At 40.2% G+C, this 22,567-nt stretch overlaps 1 protein-coding gene across 1 annotated transcript; it reads left to right on the forward strand.

Annotated features, from left to right (window-relative positions):
* The first annotated feature begins 1,428 nt into the window (after positions 1-1,428).
* Positions 1,429-22,247, forward strand: CFAP221 (cilia and flagella associated protein 221). Its single transcript, XM_084209360.1, has 25 exons — positions 1,429-1,545; positions 3,053-3,234; positions 3,661-3,761; positions 4,761-4,847; positions 4,953-5,048; positions 5,924-6,024; positions 8,110-8,213; positions 9,100-9,259; positions 9,687-9,807; positions 9,894-10,005; positions 10,225-10,333; positions 11,056-11,143; positions 12,236-12,325; positions 13,195-13,290; positions 14,466-14,556; positions 16,126-16,253; positions 16,693-16,773; positions 17,178-17,285; positions 17,399-17,554; positions 19,020-19,178; positions 19,537-19,631; positions 20,160-20,249; positions 20,452-20,568; positions 21,306-21,335; positions 21,947-22,247. Exons 2-25 carry the CDS (start codon positions 3,099-3,101, stop codon positions 22,059-22,061), a joined length of 2,571 nt encoding a protein of 856 aa, XP_084065486.1. The 5' UTR covers positions 1,429-1,545; positions 3,053-3,098; the 3' UTR covers positions 22,062-22,247.
* Positions 22,248-22,567: the final 320 nt, after the last annotated feature.

Below are 22,567 nucleotides of genomic sequence, written 5' to 3' on the forward strand. Positions count from 1 at the left end.
CCCTCTGATGTGGAAGCAGACATGGTTTTTGGTTTGCACTCAGCTATCACTGTCCAAACAGACTGAGGTACATGTGAATCATGAGGAGAAATATGCTCTATTTTACCTCTATGTTAGAAAAACTGAAAGTGAACAATTTTATTCTTAGAATATGAAAGGAAAAAACTCATTGTGGAAACAGTTCTGGCTTTCTATATTAAGCCTATATTTAAGACATCATGTCAAGGGTATAGGAATAGTTTTTTCTAACCATAAGCAATTACATCTTACTAAGTATGGGAACTGTGTTCTGGGATCTGAATTTTATGATCTGAAGCTTTTCTTGCTTACATTTTTATCCAAAATGAATGCACTACTTTTGGACACATTTTACCCATGTTAGAAAAACTGAAAATAAATTATTTTATTCTTAATAAAATAATCACCTATCTGAAGGGGAAAAGGAAAAAAAAAGGGAAGAAAACTTTGCTTTCTTTGCTTTCCCTTCTCCCCTGTACCCATTTAGGTAAAAAAACCCTCATAATTTATGGGTGGTATGAAAAATACACCAAAGAAAGGTTTACAGGAGTACTTTCCAAGGGATGGTCCTTTAATGCTGAAAGCAAGAACATAAAAGTGGGGATGGGAAAGGAGAAGGGAGGGAAAAAGAGGGTTGATTTTAAAAAGCAATATTGTAATAAACCTTTCAAAATATCTTTTAAACCAAGTAAGAACAATTTAGGTGTTAAGAGGTGAGAGTTTTTAAAGGGAAAGAAGCGCCTCTGCTCTGTCTGCGGCCACACTGGAAATCCTGAAAACGACGCTTACTGGGAAGGGGAAAAAAAAAAAAAAAAAAAAAAAAAAAGGAATAAAACTCTTTTTTTTGTACTTTTCGCCGTCAGAGGAGCCGGAGTGCCGCTGTTGGGATCCTGCCCAGTCTAACCGCGAGTGGTGCGGCTGCCCCGTTGCCGAGCGACCGCCGCGGGGCCGCCGTGAGGGCAGGGCCGGGCCGGACCGGGCCGCGGGGCTCCGGGAGGGCTGACCGGGGCAACCGGGCTGTGCCGGGGCTCCGGGAGGGCTGACCGGGGCAACCGGGCTGTGCCGGGGCTCCGGGAGGGCTGGCAGATACAGCCGGGCTGTGCGGGGGCTCCGGGAGGGCTCGCAGATACAGCCGGGCTGTGCGGGGGCTCCGGGAGGGCCGGCAGATACAATCGGGCTGTGCCGGGGCTCCAGGAGGGCTCGCAGGTACAGCCGGGCTGTGCCGGGGCTCCGGGAGGGCCGGCAGGTACAGCCGGGCTGTGCCGGGGCTCCGGGAGGGCTCGCAGATACAGCCGGGCAGTGCCGGATCTCTCGGGCTGGGGCCTGTGGCAGCGGCAGGTACGGGTTGTGCACAGCGATGCCTTTTCCAGCCTCTCGCAGCTGTAATGGCTTTGCCCCGCGTCCTTCGGTGTGGTGAGGTGTGCGAGGAGCTCCGAGACGCGAGAAGGGATTGGAAAGCCCGAGAAAGAGATTAGAAAGCTCCGCTGAGAAGGAGAAGGGCGATAAGCTGGTCTGAGGGCATTTGGGGTGAGTTTTGCCATGGGCTCCCAGGGTTTCACAGTTCCATTCACACACACGCACACGAAGTCTCGAAAGACACAGCTGTCGTGGAAAATTTAGGAACATCAGGTATTCTGACATTCCAGGACCTTAAGGATTTGTCCTGTATTAGCCCTTTGAGCAGCACACATTGTGTTATTGAAGTTGGTAAGCCGTGATGGCATCATCACTCTAAATTACTGAAAAGGTTGTACCAGGAATCCTTCGAGGAGACTTATGTCTGCCTACACCTTTTCCAACCTTGCATTCCTGGTGAGGAATGCTGACCAGGAGAAGGAGGGTGGCAGTGGTGTAAATTAAAGTTGAAGAACATAAGTGGAAAAAAATGTAAGCTTTATCCTTGTGTTTTGAAATTTTTTTCAGTGTTTTTTGTCTGAGTTTGGTCTTGCTACATCAGAAGGAATTTACTGTTGTGCACAATAATGCAGCTCCTCTTGCAGGTTTTCTGTTGTGAGTGGAAAATTTGTGCTTGGTGTTATTGAGTGGAAAATATTATGAAAGCCAGGGTCCTAGCAGCACATTATTTTAAGCTTCTTGCTTATTTATTATTTAATACTGTACAAAACCATAAATCAAAACAGCACTTTATGAGCTTGAAGCACCTCTCAAGTTGTGCCTGAAAGATCTAAAGCAGACTGGAAAATCAGACAAATACCAGAGATGAGACCATAAAATGTAATGGGGGAGGTGGAGTAATGATTCAGCTTTGAAAATGTTGAGTGCTGCATGCTGGAGGGCTGAAAATCCCAGCGCAGCTTTTGAATTCAGTATTTGTTCCAAAAGTATTGTGTCTCTGTCTCCATGAAGTTTTCCAGTTCATACAAGAACCAAGGGCTCTGTGTGGTCTATTTATGAAAATAATTTCTGGTGGATGGATCATGCCTGGTGTCTTTATTATGTAAAATTTGCACTTGTCATTAGAGAAGTTTATGTTCTGATAACTCTGCATACTTTACACAGGATCTGTAGTGCCTGTGGCTTTCTGTGTTTACAGTTATCTTCACTGAACAAATGACCCAGATGATGCTATCCAAATGAAATATTAAAATGCCAGATTTCTTATCCCCCATATTAATATTTTAAAATAAAAAATTAATCTGCAAGTTAACAACTCAAACACCCAGGAGAGATTGAAAGAACATGTTTGCAGAAATCAGTTCAGACAGTGGAATTAACAGAACCTGCTTCCTTCCTTTTTGCTGGGGGATATGGAAGAAGACAGAGATGTTAGACCTGAAAGGCAAGTGTCCCCAGCAAGCCTTAGAACAGATGCCCAGAGTGCTAGGCCTTGCAGTGGCAGCAAGCTTTTCTGGAATCCTTCTCTCCTTGTGCTTAGCACACACAGAGTAATCTACTTCAGCAGGGGAAAAAAGTAGCTCCCTCTCCTAAGTGATTTTAGGCAGTTTTAGGCAACAGATACTACCAGTGTAGAAGAAGATATTTTGATCATTATGGTGTTTTCATTTGTCCACAGGCACTGAGGAATTTTAGTGCCACTGAGAGCCTGTGTCTGTCCTAACATGGACCTGGTTCAGTCAGCCTCCCCAGACATCACAGTCACTCGGGGCTCCTTGAAGAAAGTACCCAGTGTCCTGAGCAGCCTCGTGGAGGAGCCTAAAAAAACCCCTGCTGTCCCCAGTCACCTGCTGGAATCAAGTAAGGTCCTGCTCTCTGACTGTTCCCAGCCTTGTGGCAATTCTAGGACACACTTGGCTGGTTTTTTTTTTTTTTGCAACTCCCATCCTGTTGCTTAAATTGCAGAATTGCAGCTTCCTGAGAGCCTAAACCATGGGAGGGGTAGTCAGGAAAGAAATAGTGGCTGTGCTGATGCCGGCTGACCCTAAAGTTTTGGGAGGCTTGTTGAAGCCATGATGCCAAGAGATGAACTGGTGGCAGGATCATGGATCTGCTGGGGTAGTGGATGGTGCCATAACTTTCTATTTATAAATTCATGCCTTCTTAAAGGGAGAAATATTTTTTTTCCTTGATAATAAATCAGTATAGCATAACTAGACTGCTTCAATGTAAGTACCACTCATGTGGGTTTCTGGTCTCCTTTCCTCCCTGTTTTGTGATCTGTAGAGATTTATTCAGAACATCAGAGGAGCAGGTTTGTCCAGGCTGAGCCTGCCGTGTTGCACTATGGAGGGTATGAAGTTGGAAAACATCACCAACAGATGCTGGTATGTTCTGGAGGAGGGATCCCCTTGGGGCTCATAAAAGGACAGCAGAATCTGAGTTGACTCCTTGTGGTCATGAGGCCTTTGCCCTGTGGAGTGCTCTAAAAAGCAGCACTTAAACTCAGTGGTCCTGTGGTAACAAAAGAGATGAGTCCCAGGCTGTGAGCATCACCTTGCTTTAAACTCCCTGTTTCCCATGTCTACATCAGTGTTTGTGATATGTGACTTGCATATAATGAATAAAGGATTTGGGCTTTAACTCCACAAGAGACTTGCTTTCAAAATGTCCTTGGACTGTCACTGTGTCTGCAAACATGTTTACTGGTGGGAAAGTTTTGAAAGCACCTCTGGTCTTTTGCCAAGAACAATTTATTCTGAGAAAGGAAATTCTGTGCATAGATTTGATTGCCTTTCCTTGTGAATGGTTTGGGTATTTCCTTTTCTACTCTCTGCTTTCCCTTTGTGTGCCTTTGTTATTCATGTTTTAAGTGTATTGAGACAGAGGTTGGTAGTTATATTGGACTAGGTTCTCTGCATGTAATGAAAGTAAACAAATGCAGGAGGCTTTGCAGGCTGAACTGTCACTGTCCAAAAGTTTGTTGGTTATACACCAAAACAGAACCATGAAGTGTTATGTAATTCTCGTCATTTCAGATATCCCTAAAAGTAATAAATTGTTTGTTCCAAATAAAATATTTGCTCCTTTTGCACATAAGCAAAACAGCATCAGAATTTGATTCAATAGCAGCATCTTTCTAGCAACACTAACTGTTACTCCTTGGTTAAAAATTGTGATTTGTTTCCAAAGAATAAAAATGCAGGATGTAAGTTTTGCATAGTTTTCTTTTAAATTCAGAGCATATTTAGAATTATTCCTGCTAAAGTAAAAATTATTGCTTCTTGCTACAGAAGGTTTTACAAAACTTTCCTATAGTTGGCATTCTTAACTGACCTCTTATATTGTAAAGTGTTTTGTGGTTTTTGTTTTCTTTTGTTCTGCAGAAGTTGATAAATATTTCTACCAATACAGTAAACCTTAATATAATACCACCCCAGACGATGTATTTTCAGATCAACTACAACAAAACAGTAAGTGCCAGAAAGTCTTCACACTGCTCTTTGCATGCAGCACAGGTTTTGTGCTATAGAAGCAGCTTTTTCATGGCTTCTATCTTGTTTTGGGTCATTTTCTAGCACCGGCTTGTCCCTGGTTTGTCCGTTGTGATTACTGTTGACTTTTGCCCCGATGAATGGAGGTATTACTATGACTGCATCCGAATTCACTGTCAGGTGAGGATTCATTGCAAAACATAGCTAGAGTTATAATGGAATAAAACAAATATTAGAGCACAATAATAAAGGTGTAGTTAATCTTCTAGAGACACATAGATTTATTCCCAGTGAGTCTTGATTGGAGTATTGAACTTAAAGCATTAAAAAATGTTCTCTGTAAACATCCCAGAGCAGTAGGCAAGATTATATAAATTATTCTGCTATTCTTTGCCAGTAGATCAGTCTTTGTGCCACATTGATGCAATGACTTAGCTGAGCAGCTCAGAGGAGCTCTAGAAAGTTGCATAAGATATGGAAAGACAGAAAGATACTGAAAGCAGGTAGAATATTAATGTTCTGAGGTACAACACAGTGATAATTTTGAAGATGTTTTATGCCCACTTACTGGCCAACTACTAGAGGAAGTTTTTATTTCCATAACAGACTGTGAAAGTTGGGTCTGTTCAGCCTGGGGAAGAGAAGGTTGCATGGAGACCTCATAGCAGCCTTCCAGTATCTGAAAGGGACTACAGGGAAGCTGGAGAGGGACTCTTCATCAGGAACTGTAGTGGTAGAACAAGGACTAATGGGTACAAATTGAAAGGTGGGAAATTTAGGTTAGGAGAGAAGAAAGGAAGAAATTCTTTACTCTGAGGGTGATGGGACCCTGGAGCAGTTGCCCAGGGGAGCTGTGGATGCCCCAAGCCTGGCAGTGTTCAAGGCCAGGTTGGATAAGGCCTTGGTCAGCCCGGTCTATGTGAGGTGTCCTGCCCATGGCAGGGGGTGTTGGGACTGGATGATCCTTAAGCTTCCTTCCAACCTTTAACATTGTATGATTCTATGATTTACTAGTTGTAAGGTATAAATATTTGCACTTGTTTGTTTGTTTGCAGGGAGATGATACCTTACTTATTCCCATGCATGCTTACCCTGCTGTGAATGTTGTAGAATTTCCATCATTTATAAATCTGTCTGATGTATCGATTGGTCAGAGGTGAGTTAAGGACAGACATTTGTCCACATTTTGCAAGACCTGCCCAAACCCTGAAAAATCCCATTTTCCTCTATTCATACAACATGATGTTGAAAGCCTTAAGAAGATCAGCTACGGTCTGGACTGCAAAATAATTCTGTATATGAACTGTTTCAGGTGCACATTCACCATAACATAAATGCTGTGCAAGCTAAACATATGTGAAGATGGGGCTGGTTATTTTTGCTTCTTGTATTTAAAAGTATTTTTAATGAGCTAGACTTCATTTTACTTTATCTATTGCATGGATACAGCACTGACTGTTCTCATGAATTAATCAGTAATAGTTGCTAATAGGAACTGAGAAGGGGGAAAGGAGAAGGCAGATTCTGTTTATAAGGGCCTAGTTGTGCAGTATATTTACTATATTAACTGTAATTATGGTGATCTGTGTTAGTGTAAAGATTTGAGTGAATTCTAGGAAGTGAAAGTCTTAGCAGGTGGTTTTGTCTTAGCCTATGAGTTCATAGTAACTCATGAATTTTACTGAAGCACAGAAATATGAATAGGAAAGGCACATAAAAGAAACATGCAAAATTCTGTAGTAAAAATTAGCATTGCAGAATAACATTTGTGTCTTTTTGTGTGTTTGTTTTTCTATGCCCTTTGATCTGTTAAACTTCAGTGAATCATAACATTGCGAGTTTTTCACAGGACTGAACATAACTCCTGATATTCTGGGGCCTCTAGCATAGTTCTGTTATTTGCTCCATTTTGGTGCTGGAGTATACAGAATTTTCATCTCTCAGAATACAGAGAAGATACTAGAAAGAGAACAAAATATAATTTTAAATAATGAGATTTTTTTTTCAACACAGCAGGGGTGCTCAAAAATACTCCTGAGGAAATTTGGAAGAATTCCTGAAGACAAAACTTGTGGTTTCAAACCTTAATTTTTACCAGTATTTTTCAGCAGTAAACTATTAAAAATTTTCTAAAAATGAAAGCTTTCTGATATAACTGGTACTTTACAGAACCCAAAAGAATTTGGGCTCAATTCATAGCCCATGAACTCAATGGAAAAACTTCCTTTTACTTCCATAAATGTAGGATAAAATCAATATTCTACCACCCACCATTCTCCTTAGGTGCAGAAGGTCCATCAGGCAACAGGTGGCATATTTGGCTGGTTTTTAAGGCACTTTGGTTGCTGTTCAAGCTGCACTAGCCCCTAAAACCAATTACTGCCCAGTCTGCCATTGCATCTTCCTTGTGAACAGGCCATAGTGAGGCAGAGAAAAAAGAACTTGGCTATTGTTGCTTATTCCTTTAGGCATTTTAAAATGTGTTTTCCAGAGGAACACTGTGTGTAACATGCATTCTTTGCTAATCAGCAGGGTAGGATTTCAGTCAGAGAATTGATAAAAACCAGAAATAAGCCTGTGTAAATGGATCTTGATTTGCAGGTGATGAATGGTGGTGCACCAATGCTTTTGTGTTTCAGTTTGGTCAGTGAAAACACTGGCATGCAAAGGCAAGACAGGTTGAAAAGATGTGTGTTAATACTCCTCACACAACCTGTATGAGACATAAAGGGCGATTCTGAAAATTAGGCCCAGCACCATTACTTCTACTGTGGTTAAAGTTCAGTCATTCTGATGTGTTGGAGTTTTCAACACTCTTTTCTCATCATCTTTCACGAGGAGGGCCATGGGAAAAGGCTGATTTCTGGTTCTGTACTCATTGTTGCTCCAGTTTGCATTGTTTGTACTTGCTAGATGTTACAGTCTGTAAGAATTTGAGGATGGGCATAAATAACTTCCACAAAGTAATTTAAAAAATTTTTATATAATCAAATTCTGTATGGGTAAGAGAAAGTAATGTACAGCATTCAAATCAAGATTTAGCTCTTATTTCCCTGGGGGGATGAAAGATCTGAAATATTTTGCTATTTTGGCACAGTAAGAAACTTTTCACATTAATAAGTAACCCACCCCTCTGAATGCAGGTAATTTAGTGTGTGGTGTGTATAATACAATTTCCCAACTTGTAATTGATGAACAACTGTACTTTGATTAACATAATTTTTCCTTTATCTCTTTTCAGTAAGGAGTATGTTATCCCACTGCAGTGCAGCTGTCCCATAGATTTTGAATTCCACATTGATATTATTCAGCCTCACAGAGCCTTCACTGTCCAGCCGACATTTGGTAGACTGACTTCTTTAAAATTCTAAATGTTAAATCTATTTATTCAATGTAGTTATTTGTGACAGTGTATTCAGTGCTGTACAGAAAAAACCTTTTCCTCAGGCAAAGCTTTTGCAGGTAAATGCTGCCAGTCATTTTCAGCCTCATGGCTGTAAGTTTATTTAGGTAGTGCCCAACTTTGACAAAATACAAGATGTTCCAAATGGTCCGTGCAGTCTTTATTTTCCCAGAAGAATATCCCTGAAATACGGTCATCCCAGTAAAACTTAAGTCAGAAATTTTGGTAGCCTGAAACTATGGCTGAAGGCCATTTGAAAAGCACTAAAAAGTTTCAGCTCCTACTCAAGCCATTGTGCTCAGAGTAATCACAGTATCATAGAATCACTTAGGTTGGGAAAGGCCCTGAATGTTTAGGGATCTGAATGGTGATTAAAGTGTTTGAGAAAATAATGGAATAAGTAGTAAGGAAATAAGGTCAAGCAGAGACAGGTAATGCATCAAATCCAGATGAGTTCCCTAGCTTGGAAAAGCTCAGAGGAATATGTTTATCAATGCTTTGCCCATGAAAGCAGAAAGTGCCACAGACTTAAGACTAGCAAATGCAAGTGCAGAATTTCTACGTATAAACAGGCAGTCATTTTAACAGCAGTATGAAATATTATAGCCCTACTGTCAAATCTCTCTGCTATTGCAAAATATCTTCTATTATCTGGCAGCAAGACGTAATTTTTGAAAGATGCTGTGAGACCAGAAAGATTTTCCATGCTTACTGCCATCCATTCAAACAATTAAGTTGTTTTAAAAAGAGTAGCCCAGAATGAGTTCCAGTACGCTTAAGTGGGCTCATGTTATATGGACTCTTACTGTTTTTCTCCTCTAATCACAGGAATCATTCCAGCCAATGGAAAGGTCAAAGTAACTGTGAAGTATTCCCCACTTGAGTATGGAACAGCACAAATGGCAATGCAGTTACGGATTTCAGAGTTTCACTCAAAACCCTATGTGTGTGTATTCACAGGAACATCAATACCACATGTGGCTCTGATGTACGTGTGGCTGACTGGTCTTGGAGTGGTTTTGCCCAGTTCTAAAAAATATTAATGTAATAGGATTTCATACAGTTTTGCTATGATCTTTTTAAGCATTGGTTTCTTTGGAGACTTACAATGCACTGAAGTAATTCTACTGTTGATACATGTACCTGCTTTTTTACACTGTTTGATTAGAATATCCTTAATCTACATGAAATAAAACAAACAAAATAAATATAATGAGAAGTTACATATCCTTAAAGAATTGTTGAGGATCCTCAGCTTCTATCATTCTCACTCATTATTCTTATTGTTGAGGCCTTGCAAGATGCAGGGGGTTTTGTGACTTTTGAACTGTACATAATGTTTTTGTGAAGAAATTGGACTTATATGCCATTTAGAGAATACTTATGAAAGGAATATGTGTCCTTCTGACATCTAGAAAAGAATATTTTGATGAACAACAAAGTCATCCAGAGAAAAAAGCTCTGTCTGGAAAACCTGTGTTGTGGAGAAGAGACCAGTTCAGCCAACTACAGTCGAAGCCTGTTCAAAAACTAAAGGTGTGAAAAGATAATAATTACAAGTACTTTTCCGGGCTGGAAATCTTCCATGTTTCAGTTTCTTCCTATTAATTTATATCTCGTAGGAAATTGAATACCAGAATCTCAGATTCCCCACAGACTTGTCAAATCCGTATGCTGTAGCTACTGTTTTGATTCAGGAACCAGGCAAATTGAAGTTAAAGGACGTAAAAGATGGTAAAGTAATTAAGCAGCATAAACTTGGTCTTAGCATTATTTGTAGCTCTGATGAGGAGCTTGGCTTCAGAATTGCTGATGTGGTGTGACTGTTGTTTCTGTGAGAACTCTCTCCTTAGCTTTATGTATTAATGGGTAGAGTTATCTTAGTGGATGTTTTTCACAATTAAAAATCCAATCTAGACTGAGGTGTGATATGGCTTTCTGATGTTCCTGCAGCCCTGTCCCAAGGCAAAGAAGGAAAAAAAACAAGACAGATGAAGGATGCTGTATTTCAACTAAAAGTCAAACAAAATGTTCAGGAAGAGGAAGCAAATCATCTCAAGTGGTAAGTGCTAGTTAACCATGTTAATTAACCATGTTAACAAGACTGGGATTTGCTTAACCAAGGCCTCCATGAATGATGTATGCAATGTCCACTAGTGCAGAATGCTGCCATTTTGTGTCTCAATACGTTTGGTTTAAGCCTAAATTATGATTTTTTTTCTCTCCTGCTTAAGAGCAGACTCAGTAGCATCCATAGTAGTACCCAAAGAGGGTACTTTGATTGCCTTGTTGTTCCATTCAAAAAGAAACCTGCTGAAAATGTGGTTTGCCTAACCTTGTTCTCAGGCATCTCATCTTCTGCCCTTAAGGCCAAAGGAAGATTTTGTCATGGCTGTCAATAAATTGAGGCTATAAATAATGGAGTAAGAGCAGAATTACACTTGGAAGTGTTCAAAAAATGTGTAGATGTAGTACTGATAGATGTGGACGTAGTTTAGTGAAGTGTTAGGCAGTGTTAGGTTAATAGCTGGACTCAAAGATTTTAGAGGATTTTTCCAGCCCTATTGATTTCTTTATTCTATTGTACATCAGCTGGTGCAAAGCAGAACACAGTTGGATCTTTAAACACATGATGGTTTCATTTGAAATCCACAGATAATCTCATAAATGGAATGTCATGGACACCTAGGTACCTCAGGAAGAGGGGAGTAAGTCTGCTTGCCTTTGAATAAAGCAAACTGTGCATTAAATGAAGCATTTTTCTTGTCTCCACTGTAAATGCAGGCAAGTTCATAAGGGAAGTGATCCAATCTCTGCAGAGTTTAAAAAAGAGATTATTGAAAGCCGACAAAGGGAAGAAGAGCAATACAAGGTTGGCCTTTTATGTTTTTTCTGTAAATTAAAAATCTTATACTTTAAGATGATGTAGTGCACTGTGAACTATATCAAGCTCTCTACATGTTCCGTTTTTCTTCATTAATCTGTGCAAACCTGTGCTAGTTATGCTTGTTACTGCAGTCATATCTTTATTGTGCCTGTGCATCACTGTTTCAGGGGTGGTTTTATCTTGAAGGTTGACAGTGAGAAGGATAAGGTATTATCAGAAATGTAACAATATTTGCCTACGTGAGCAGATTTGCACCCAGCCACCCAATCTCATCAGAGTGCCACATTCCATCATAATCCTATCAGCACCAAGGCCACATCCATCATTCTGTTTGTATTGTACCTCTGAGGAGCTGCTGTCCTGAATGGCTCACATTCAAAGAGCTAGATCCAGTCAGTACTCCCACACAGAGCCATGGGGAGATAATTCATCAGGTTGCACTTCTGCATTTTCACCCTCTCTCTCTTTGGTTTCTTCCAGTCACTGCAGACTTCAGGTCCTCTTCCACAGAGGTGACAACAGCAATATGCAATACCTTGTGGCAGGAAATATTTTTCCCAGTGTGGCACAGCCCTCAGGGACAGGTGAAGCCTGTCCCTCTTATCCTGCCTCCGGGGTGTTCAAGTAGCTTCTGGCATCCCACTGACTTCCAGCTGTTTGTGGGAGTGAAATTACTTATACATAGGGTAAAGGCTTGATTTATACACTGATTTAGGCAATATAAAACATTATATTTAATACTAAGAAGAAGAAAATGGGTGGAAAAGGATCTAAATTGTGAGATTGATGTATCACTGAATTAGTTGTAGAAGCACTTATTTCCTATCCTGCTGATTTGGCTATGCAAAGCAAACCATGTTTCATTAGAGCAGAGATTTGATTGAAACTCAGACCTGAAAAGACATTATTTTACTTTGTTTGACTTGCTTAAGGGTTGCAATAATCACACCCTAAAAGGGAATGAACTCTGTGTTTCGTTAAACACCTCCAGAGTGTTACATTGTGAGTTTCTCTGATTGTAATGGAGGAAATAATTCACTGGATGCTTTGTGCTAATGTGCTTTTTTTTTAAATTAGCTCCAAAAAGGAGATCCTATCATAGAACAGGAGTTTCAGAGGGGTGAAGTAGAAGTTTCCTCCAGACGTGTTACCCGGCATGTTGACCAGGTTTGTTCATATGTTGTTAGAGCCTGCTATATGCATGCTAAATTATCACCTCCCAAGCTAACAAATAGCCATAGATGTTTGCCACTGAATACTTTTCCTCCTGATAGTCCTATTTCTGTGTCAGTGCCTTATTTCCCATTTTACTTTTAGGTAGGGCAAGCACCATGCTACATGCACAGCTCATCCTCTAATGTTCTGATCTAATTATGAGAGTCAAGTGGAAATCTGCAGGCCTAACCAGAGATTTATATTGCTTGTTTCTGAAAGCAATATATGTTTCTCAGAAGAAGCTTTCTCATGCCTCATTGTAAGGTCAAGCATATCACAAGATTTCCAGCTTTTACCTGCAGGTCAGATTGACAGTAACCTTTCTGGTACTTAGATTTTTTTGCCCTTCTCTTTGGCATCTTTCACTCTCCTTTGGGTATGTGCCATTATGGAGAAAGGATACTGGTTTTGCTGGGTGCCTGATTTGAGTCCTTACAGCTGTTTCAACTTCATGTCTGTTCAAGATAAATTGTGTTTTTGTTAGAGCCCGTGTCCATTCTCTTTGTTGTCCAATTGCCCATGGAGTGCACTGCAGTCCTAGTCTGTGGTGTGGATGCAGAGCATGCCATGCTATCTCTGCATTCTCTGTGCTCCATCTGCAAATACTTGGTGATTACCTCCCATTAAGCCCTGCAGTGAAGGCTTCTGGTTAAATGCCAGTGATGCAAATATTTTCACTGGACCAATTTCAATATTTAGAAATGACATGTGGATTCAGGCCAAAGTACGGCTTGGGATGGAGAAAAGTTCTACCTTATCTAGTTGTAAAAAGGGTTGTCCTTTTTCTTTTCTCTTTCCTTTTTTGAAAATACACTATGCAGCAACCAAGTGTCCATCCCACATTCGACTTGCTCCATAATGACCCTTGGGACAGCAGAAGGAGGATGTTCAGGAAATTCCAACAAGCAGCATACAAGGTAAAGTGAACAACCAGAATGCAGTGAGAGGGCATGACGCCTGTGAAACAGCACAAAAGAACATGCAACCAGCATGTGAGGACAGCTAGCTAGGGATTTGGTAATTTGATAAATATGCCCCTACCTCATGAGGAACTAAGGATGTGGAGTAAGTTTTGTATTCAATTCATCTTTCATATTGCAATTGATACTAAATAAATGCAGATAAATTCAGATTTTTTTTTTTTTAAGTAAAAAATACTTCTGTACAAAAAAAGATTTGAAAATGCATATAGAGTACTGCACCCTGTTTTCCACCCCTATTACAAGAAAGAATTTAACAAGCTGAAGTGAGTTCTGTGTAGAGCCACCAAGATGTTCAGGACTTAGAGCATTTACTCTGTAAGGAGACACTTCATCTGGAGAGGGAAAGTAGAGGGAGAGAACAGCACCTTCCAGCTCCTCTGAGGTTACTGATGATGGAGGATCTTTGCAGTGGTGCATGATGGAAACATGGAAACAACAGGTAGAAATTCAAATAAGGGAGGTATAGACCTGGAAACTAAAGGACCAATCAGTAAAATAATTTATTTCATTTGGTTTCAATATTATGTTGCATCACCACTGCTCTTTCCTCTAGTAAATTCAAATGTAGCAAGCAAGATGGAAATGTCCTGCTCCTCTAGTGTCAAGTTTGGATATTCTTCAATCTAGTCTTGAAATTAAATGCTCTTCTTGATTGTACAAACAAAGAGGTGACCAAATGGCCCCATCTGGTATTAAAACCTAGGATTCTTCATTTTTACCATGTAGGGTATGGGCAAAAACACAGTGCAGGTTGTTTACTCTCCTCATTCTCAGAGCTACAAAAATTTATATGGCCCTGGTTAACTGACTGTATATGCCAGTAAACACAGCTGAAGGATTAGGACCTAGCAAAAAAAAAAAAAAAAAAAAAAAGAACAGTCTGATTAACCTTTAAGACTAAATTAAAAATTTTAACTGTATTTATTGTGTAATGTCATTATAGATCATCTTTCCTTTCTACTTTCTCTGAACAGAAAACTATATCAAAAACTCTCAAATGGAGATGTCTGAGTGAGCTCTGGACAATAAATACAGGTGTAACATATACAGTATTTCTATGGCTGTAAATCTTAGGGTGTTTGACTTAAATTTAAAAATCATTCTCTCAGATTTTGGTTCAGATTCGTCTAAAACGTTTATTGCTTCTGTTCCGTGGACTGCCCAGGGAGGCCGGAGGTCTGGAGGAAGGCTCTGGGTCTGGTAAGGATTAGAAGAACAAGTTTATATTTTGGCCATGGGCTGTGATAATTCAGTTTGTGCTGCAGTGTGTCAGGGGCATTACATATAAACAGAAAGACAGAGTCCTTAAAAAGGAGTCTTCCAGAAAGAAATAGTGTGACAAGGTAGAGGCATAGGGAGATTTGGATTGGATGGCCTTTAAAGGCCATCAAGTCCAACATCCCTGCAATAAGCAGGGACATCTTCAATGAGAGCAGGCTGCTCAGAGCCCTGTCCAGCCTGACCTTAAATGTTTTCAGGGATGGGACATCCACCACCTCTTTGGGCAACTTGTTACCGTGTTTTACCATCCTGGTTGCAAAAAATTTCTTCCTTATCTAGTCCGAAACTGCCTTATTTTAGTTCAAAGCCATTGCCACTTATCCTATGGCAACAGGCCCTGCTAAAAGGTAGAAGTGGCTGTAGTCAAGATACATCTATTTTCCATACCCATTATTTACCATGTTTAAGAAATGTGATTAACTATTCTTAGGAACCTTGCAGTTTACTATTTATCTACTTAATAACAGGGCAGAAGCTGTGGATACTCCATCACTGGAACTGTTCAAGGCCAGGTTGGGTGGGGCTTTGGGCAACCTGATGTGGTAGATGTCCCTGCCCTGGCAGAAGGGTTGGACAAGGTGATCTTTAAAGGTCCCTTCTAACCCAAACCCTTCTGTGGTTCTGTGTGTAGGCCTGAGGAGCAATGAAAGGACAAATGGGACTGTGTGAGAGACAGGGAGATGAACAGATCAGGTGGAGCCCAAGAGGTGAGAGTCACAGGATGAGAGGAGCTTACTGCAGGGGGGATGGAAGGGGGAGAGACACTTGAATGTGATGAAGGCAGGATGTCTGAACTCAGTGAAATGAGACAGTAGGAACCATGAGACACATTGCCTGGCAGCCAGTACTGGGTTGAGTTTTTGTCTTCATTGTTTTCTCATAGAAGGGTTTTTAATCAGTTGGGGTTTTTTACATGGAAACGAAAGTGCTGGTCTGGAAAAGTGACTTGTTATTTAACATTGTAGAAGAAAACAGGCTTTGGATGGGAGTCACGGTTGGGTAAATATGAGACAGAGAAGAATTTGTGTCTCCTATTTCCCACTCCCTTGTAGACACACACAGTTTGACAGCTCCTGAGACACACTGTTCCATATTAGGCCTTTCCCTGCTTCTGCAGATAGGCACTTTTAATTCCCAGGATGCAGGCGATGCAGGAATGCTCCAAATAGAAGGTGTAATGACATTTAGTGTAAGAGAGGCCTCTGACTTGACTCAGCTTTGCTGTGAACCATGATGGAAGGAGTGGGCTGTGATGTCTTTTTAGAAAAGGGGAAATTAAATCTGTCTGCTATTCAAGGTATTGTGCTCATATCTTATAGATGTGACATTTAAAGTCTTTAGGAAGTATTACCTTACTTTTTATATTTAAATTACTAGACATCCTGGTTTAGGAAAATGTTAAATACATTTTGTGGCTTGATTCTATTTCTGAAACAGTGTATTAAGATATATTACAAAATCTTAATATTTGGTTTCCACTCATGACAGAAAGCAGGAGTTTTGGCAAAGCTGACAAGAGTGAAGAACATAAGGACTTTTCTTCTAGACTATCTGAAGATCGTATATTGCCTTTTGAATTCCCCTTTTATAAGTCCCATGAACTACACAGTTATTTGGTAGGTACAGTAACTCAAATATTAGTCAGCACTCTAGATAGAATTTTGTTGAAGATATTGGCCCCAGGGCTAATAGTAGGTTTATTAAAATTTCACAGTGTGGTGTTCCAGGGTTCTGGCAAATTAATTCAGGACTTCAGATTTACTAAGGGTTCTACTGAAAACAGTAAAAAAATCTTTTCATTCTCTTAATTGTATCCTAAAATTGTGAGCAATACATTAATGCTCAGAGTTAGTTAACATCCATTTTTCAGAAGCAAAGAAAAAAATAACTGAAATGCTGGAGTCCAAGAAAGAACAACAGAATTATCAAGCTGTATAAAGTAAATATTTTCATAATTATTTCCATATATTTTCAATTAGCTGTGCTTATGGATTGCTGCCAATATAAAACAAAATGCCCACCATATTACTGGTTTTAAATATTGTTCTGTTTCAGGCACCTGATGCTCTTGGCCCAGTTCCTATTGAATCTGTAGACGTGAAAGTTGAACACATTCTTCCTTTTCTCGACTTGAAGGTGAGTCAGTACAGCTCCCTCATGTTTCTCTTACCTGTGCAGTTAAATGGCCTCTGCACAGCCCAGTAAAAATGTTGCCATAATAAGGCTGTATGACTATCATGCTTTTATTAAAACCAAAGCTCACCAGTTTCCATAAGTACAGCCAGCAGTATTCCCCTCTCTACAGACAGAGATTAATCACCTCAGCTGAAATTATTGTATCTCAAAGATGAAAGTCCTGGTGAAGTATGGCTTCTCAAAGTTTTGGTTATATATCATGTCCTGGGAGAGTGCTCCAAGTGTCTTTTACCAATGGAGATGTGATTTGTCTGTGATAAAGCCAAATGTTCCACTCCATTTATGAGTTAATTTAAAGTGATTATTGTCACTTTCTGCAGCACATCTTTTTTCTTTGCACTTAGGTTCCTCAGCATTGCAACATTATGAAGTATCAGCCATTTTGTACACACTATGCAGCTACAAGTTACAAACCTGTAAAACTTTCCCGACCACTGAGACAGGGAGCCCAGGTAACAAAGTCACTCCGAACCGTACATTTCCACATTTGATTAATTTTGCCTCAACATTTTATACTGAAAGATTTATTACACTCTAAAAATCTTTGATATCTGTGTTTTTCAAGGATGAATTGATTCAAGTAGCTCCTTCTTCTGAGGGGCAGCTCTCCCTGAGGAGAGACTTTGATGAAGAAGCGGCAGAAGGGGATATCAGCCTGTTAAACCTGGTTCCTCCCCAAGCTTTAGTCCACCCAAGAGAGGGCAACCCACTTCGCATTTTTGTAAGTAGGACTTCACTTCCATAAAGAATTTAAGAAAGGAGCAGAAGTGTGCTTGTTTCATCAGAAGCCTGGTGTGGAATTTGTGGGCAGTTTTCTTACTCAGATTGGTTTTAAAACTATCCAGAGTGAAAGTAATCCTTCATGGTGCAAGTTCTGATAGATAGGAGTCACAGAGTTCATCCCACTGAGAGGGGCACCATTTCAGTTTAGTGTGGGTTTTGACCAGTTTAGGGGAGGGATGTTAAGACAAAATTGCAGTGAAAGCAGAGAACTGGAGACTCTTCCAGCCTGACATTCCACAAATTATCAATGATCACAGGATTTCTGGGAACACCATGGAACACCTCCCTTTTTCTCCATTTGTTTCCCCATTTGGATGTTAGAGGAGAGGCCATGATCCTGGCATCTCAGTCCATCTGTAACCTCACATTCTTGCCCAGGTAGGTAGGATAGATGTGGTCTTTTCCTGCTGTTCAGCTGGGTGACTACAGATCTGCCTAATCCTTGGGTAAACAGAAAAGTGAAGTCAAACTCTGCTCGTGTTGCATCCTGCTGCCTTACAGTTTCTAAGAATTGTCACAGCATCCCAAACCACATTTCCAAGTAGTTAGGCACAGAGATTCAAAAAATCACTTGCATTTGCGAGGGAGGGTTTTCTGTTACTGTTGTTGTGTAGATTGTGCTACAGCTGCAGGAGTATTTGCCACAGTGCAGCACAGCCTGGAGGTCTGGAGGTGCCTCTGAGCAGGCAGACAGCTGTAGGCTCAGTGCAGGGCTGTGCATGGGCACAGGCACATCTCCCCCCAGCATGGCACTGGGTGGGAGATCTGCTGGTGGGTGAGATCTGGGTGCCTGCTGTGGGTGGCTCTGGCTCCCAGCTCTGCCCACTGAGCTGGTCTGGTGACTTTGGCATAACATCCATGGTGTAGACTTGTCCTCCTCACACACAGCCAGGACTCCAGTGGACATGCTGGTGTGATCCTCTGTGCATCTCTTTCATCCCTCTGTCACAGCAGTGTGAGAGCCAGGCACAGCTTGATCCCACACTACCCAGCACTGGGCTTTATCCAGAAACAGATACTAATGCAGGGAAATGGCAAAATGTGAAGCCATGTGTGCTGTGGCTTCCACCACAGCAAGTCCATTTTCCCTTCTTGGATTCTGAACTATTCAGGAATCAGCAATGGATTTCAGAATAATTAGGCAATAGTTTTTTCTTCCAGACTTGGAGACAACAGCTAAATTGCTGTATTTTAGACAGTAGGGAGCATGAATAAATCAGACAACATCGTAGGATGAGGGGAAGATACAGAAGGTGAAAGATCATACCAAACAGAGCAGTCAGAGTAAAACAAAGCAGTCAGTCTGGGGAGACTACATTAGTTGTAAGAACTGAATTTTCATTAATTAGATTTGTTATGGTACTCAGAACAATTAATTAAAATAATCTCTTCATTGTTTTTAGAACCCCCTTCCAGGATTAGTTCCATTTTTACCTCCTTTGGCCTATTGTGAATCAGATATTGAATATCATCTTTGTCCTCATCCAAAATATACTATTACCAAGGAGTGCCCCAAAGGATCCAGTATTCCAGTCACACAAAAGAAATTTCTGGATCACAAGGTATGACCTTTTGGGTTTATTGTATGAGTACCTGTCTTGGTATGTTCTTCCTGAGAACTTGCTCTAAGGAATCAAAATGGAAGGTGGAGTCATTCTACATAGAAAATATTTTCAAATATAAATTATGCATGCACCTATGTATGTCAGTACATGGGTCAGAATAACTAACTCTGCTTAGGCTTTATCTATGTCTCTTACTTATGCCTGTTTTATTTTCATGTCCTTACAGTGATGGAAGGATCTTTGAAATATTCAGCTTCCCAAATTCAATTCTCAGCCAAGATGCTTTGTCCTGCAAGCCTCTCTCCCTATAGCATTATGTATTAGAGGTCTGATTATGTATCACTTGTCATTTCAGGAAGTGATTTGTGGAGTAATGGAATGGAGAAAATTCTCACCACCGGAATATTCCACTTTTTCTAACATTCCCACATTGACAAATACAGCACTTAGGTAAGAAAGAATTTGAAAATATAAATCCTCTGTCTTGCACTAGTTTCTGCTGCCTGTAACTATATTGATCAGTCACTAGTCCTACAAGTGAAAGTGGGCCTACAAGTGGAATTAATTGCTGCTCAGAAATCCAAAACCAACAGGAAAAAAAACTCCTACTGAACTCCTCGAAAGGTGGATTAAGAGCAATATCATTAAAAGAAATGCCTAGCCCAGGAAGGAGAATTCCAGTCTGGGCTTTCAATAACATCTCTCCTGAAAGCTTGTTGTCTCAGTCCTAGAAGACCTCAGGAGGTACTAACTCTGTCTGTCTGTAAAACCTTTAACTTATGGACACTTGCACCCAGTGGTAGCCAACATCTCTCAGGCTCACATTCCCTCATATCACAGCAGTTTCTGATGCAGCCAGATTTTCCACAAATATTTAAAAGTACATCACCTTCATTGTAACTGCAATTGCTGTGAAGCTTCAAAATATGCAAATACCCTTAGTATTAATACATTAAACTAATACCATTTCTATCACAGGGATCCTTACAGTTCAGATATGCTTCCAAGAGATGTACCACCAGTGCTGAATGACTTACCTGAGAGAGACAAAGAGAACATAATTGACCAGTAAGTTTCTCCTCTATTCTGTATATGCTGTTATTGACTATGTGTAAACCACTTATCCATATAAGTCAAAACCTGTCCCAGGAGATCCTCAAAGGCATAAGCACAAGGTCTCTTTTGCATAAAACATACTTTTGTTCTTGTTGGCTAAAAAAATACTTTGAAAAGACGAAGTCAAATTGTTCATCATCTTACTAATTTTTAGTGAGACCGATGAAGCTGAGTTCAACATGATTCTTACTCCAGAGATGGTGAAAGCTGAATTTCCACAGATTGAGGGGGCACTCTCAGAAGATGAAGAACAATCAGCAAATATAGAAAGGTAGGTATATTCTGAAATTAAGAGAGAGGAATGGAGTCTAAAGTCAAACATCCCTTTCAGAATTGCATAGAAAGCCATTCTGAGATGCTCTAGGTGCTCCATCAGAAGTGGGAAACAGATCTAGTACTTTGAGCAAATTTGCACTGCAAATTCAGTCTCTGGATTTTACTTCAGAAAGCAGCTGTGAAAGTGATGCATTAACCTGTATCTCTCACTGTGGTTACATCAGCATGATCTAACACTTGAGGCAGTTTGCTTGCTTTCTCAGAGATGTTCAACATTCTTGGACCACTGACTTTGCTTTTCATTGACCCTTTTGGTTAGGTATTTATTAATGCTGGCAGAGAAAAGGGCCCTTAGAATTTCCCCTTGGCATGGTGCTTTTTTCCCTGGCTTTTCTTAGAAGTGTTTCATGTTTGCTCTGCTCAAATTTCACACTCGCCCAACACACATCACAGCAGGCAGTGTGCGTGACAAGTGACTGCAGAGCAACACAGGTGAAAGTGCTGAGTTCTAACCTTGGAGCAAGTGAATTCATTTCTGTCCAACAGTTATCTCCTCTTTAAAGTGGTCATGATGTGGTTTAGATACCAGGATGTTCAAGATAACCTCAAATTTTCAGAGCTATCGAGAGAGTTGAATGTCTGCTTTACTTTTACATTTTATGACACTGGTTGCCAGAACATGGGGATTTGGGACAGCTTGAGTAACTAAAGAGTGATCTTTTTCTCCCACAGTGATATAGGGCTGGATGGTGCTTTTCCTGGGTAAGTCTTTTTCTTTCTTAATAGCCTTCTTTCATTCTTAAATCTTAGATGTTTTCAGAAAAAAAAATTAAAATAATTTTCAATATTAGACAACTCTGGGTATTGATATTTACTTGTTGAAATCTTCCCTATTATTTTGGGTTTGTAAAGAGGGAAGCAAAATTTTCTTAGCAAACAATGAAGTCCCAATCCTTTATGTTGTCACTGAAAGGTTCTTTGTTGTTATTGAGGGGGTGGTGTTTCACTAGGTGACAGGGAACATATTGCTTCTCTACAGCAGTTTCAGCATTTTTGTTCTTAAGGCAAACCAGGTTTTCATGTGGCTGCCCTTGTTCTGGCAATCACAGCATGTGTTCTTACATGGATAAAATGTAATAGTCAGTCAGTTTGTGTTTACCTGTCAGATGGTTAACTTTTCTGACTGGCCAAGCCAAGAGTTAAGTGTTCTTACACAGATTCACTACCTTTTCAGTTCTGCATAAGTAATGGAATACCCTGTGTTCATTATGAGAAAAGAAACCATAAGTGCCTCTTTCTTTAGATTTTGAAGACATTCCTAAGTAGTTTCCCTGATTATTATAAATACAAATGATGCTTTAAATTTCTTGCAGAAATGGCCCAGATGGACATTTTCAACTCCAGAACAGTGAGATGGGAGAGAAAATTAGAAAACATCTGGAGACATTGAAGCTGAAAGCACTTAATAAAACCCTTATTCTGGGCTAAAAGAATTTTACAAAGTTCATGGCCTGGCCCTGCTTATCCTGTTAATGTATGAGGCTTCCCCTGTCCCAGCTACATTTACTTTTGTTCCGTGAGGTCAGCAACTTCATATGCAAAGAGGAGAACCACCAGTAACGCCATCTCCGTCAAGGACTCTCACTGTGCTCACTACCCCAAACACGAAAATTGCTCCAGTGAGAAACCTCAGCCTTGCACCTACTTATTTTATTGTGGTGTGAAGGACCAGAAAACCTCAGTACTACCATGTAAATAGTTTGGTAATTAGTTTACAGCCCACAGTTTTCAAATAAAATGTGAAAAGACCTCATGATCAAAATCTTCTGATTTTGTTTTTTTCAGTTATGACCTGTCCTTGAATTTTTGCAGGTAAGTTGCTAAATCTGACTTGACAGTAAGCCATACATTTGATATTTTTAAGGAAAATGAAGCCTTGAACACCACTAATGTCCAAACAAGTCTCATTAGCTGTTCAGGGATTTAATTCATTG

This window comes from Fringilla coelebs (assembly GCF_963513975.1).
Source record: "Fringilla coelebs genome assembly, chromosome: 7".
Taxonomy (NCBI): domain Eukaryota; kingdom Metazoa; phylum Chordata; class Aves; order Passeriformes; family Fringillidae; genus Fringilla; species Fringilla coelebs.

Bases quoted from the DNA above. Each gene is read 5' to 3' on its own strand.
- CFAP221 (XM_084209360.1), top strand. From the start codon at position 3,099: ATGGACCTGGTTCAGTCAGCCTCCCCAGACATCACAGTCACTCGGGGC. The intron at 13,291-14,465 runs GTAAAGTGAACA...TCATTCTCTCAG, and splicing joins TCCAACAAGCAGCATACAAG to ATTTTGGTTCAGATTCGTCT. The intron at 16,774-17,177 runs GTGAGTCAGTAC...CTTTGCACTTAG, and splicing joins TTCCTTTTCTCGACTTGAAG to GTTCCTCAGCATTGCAACAT.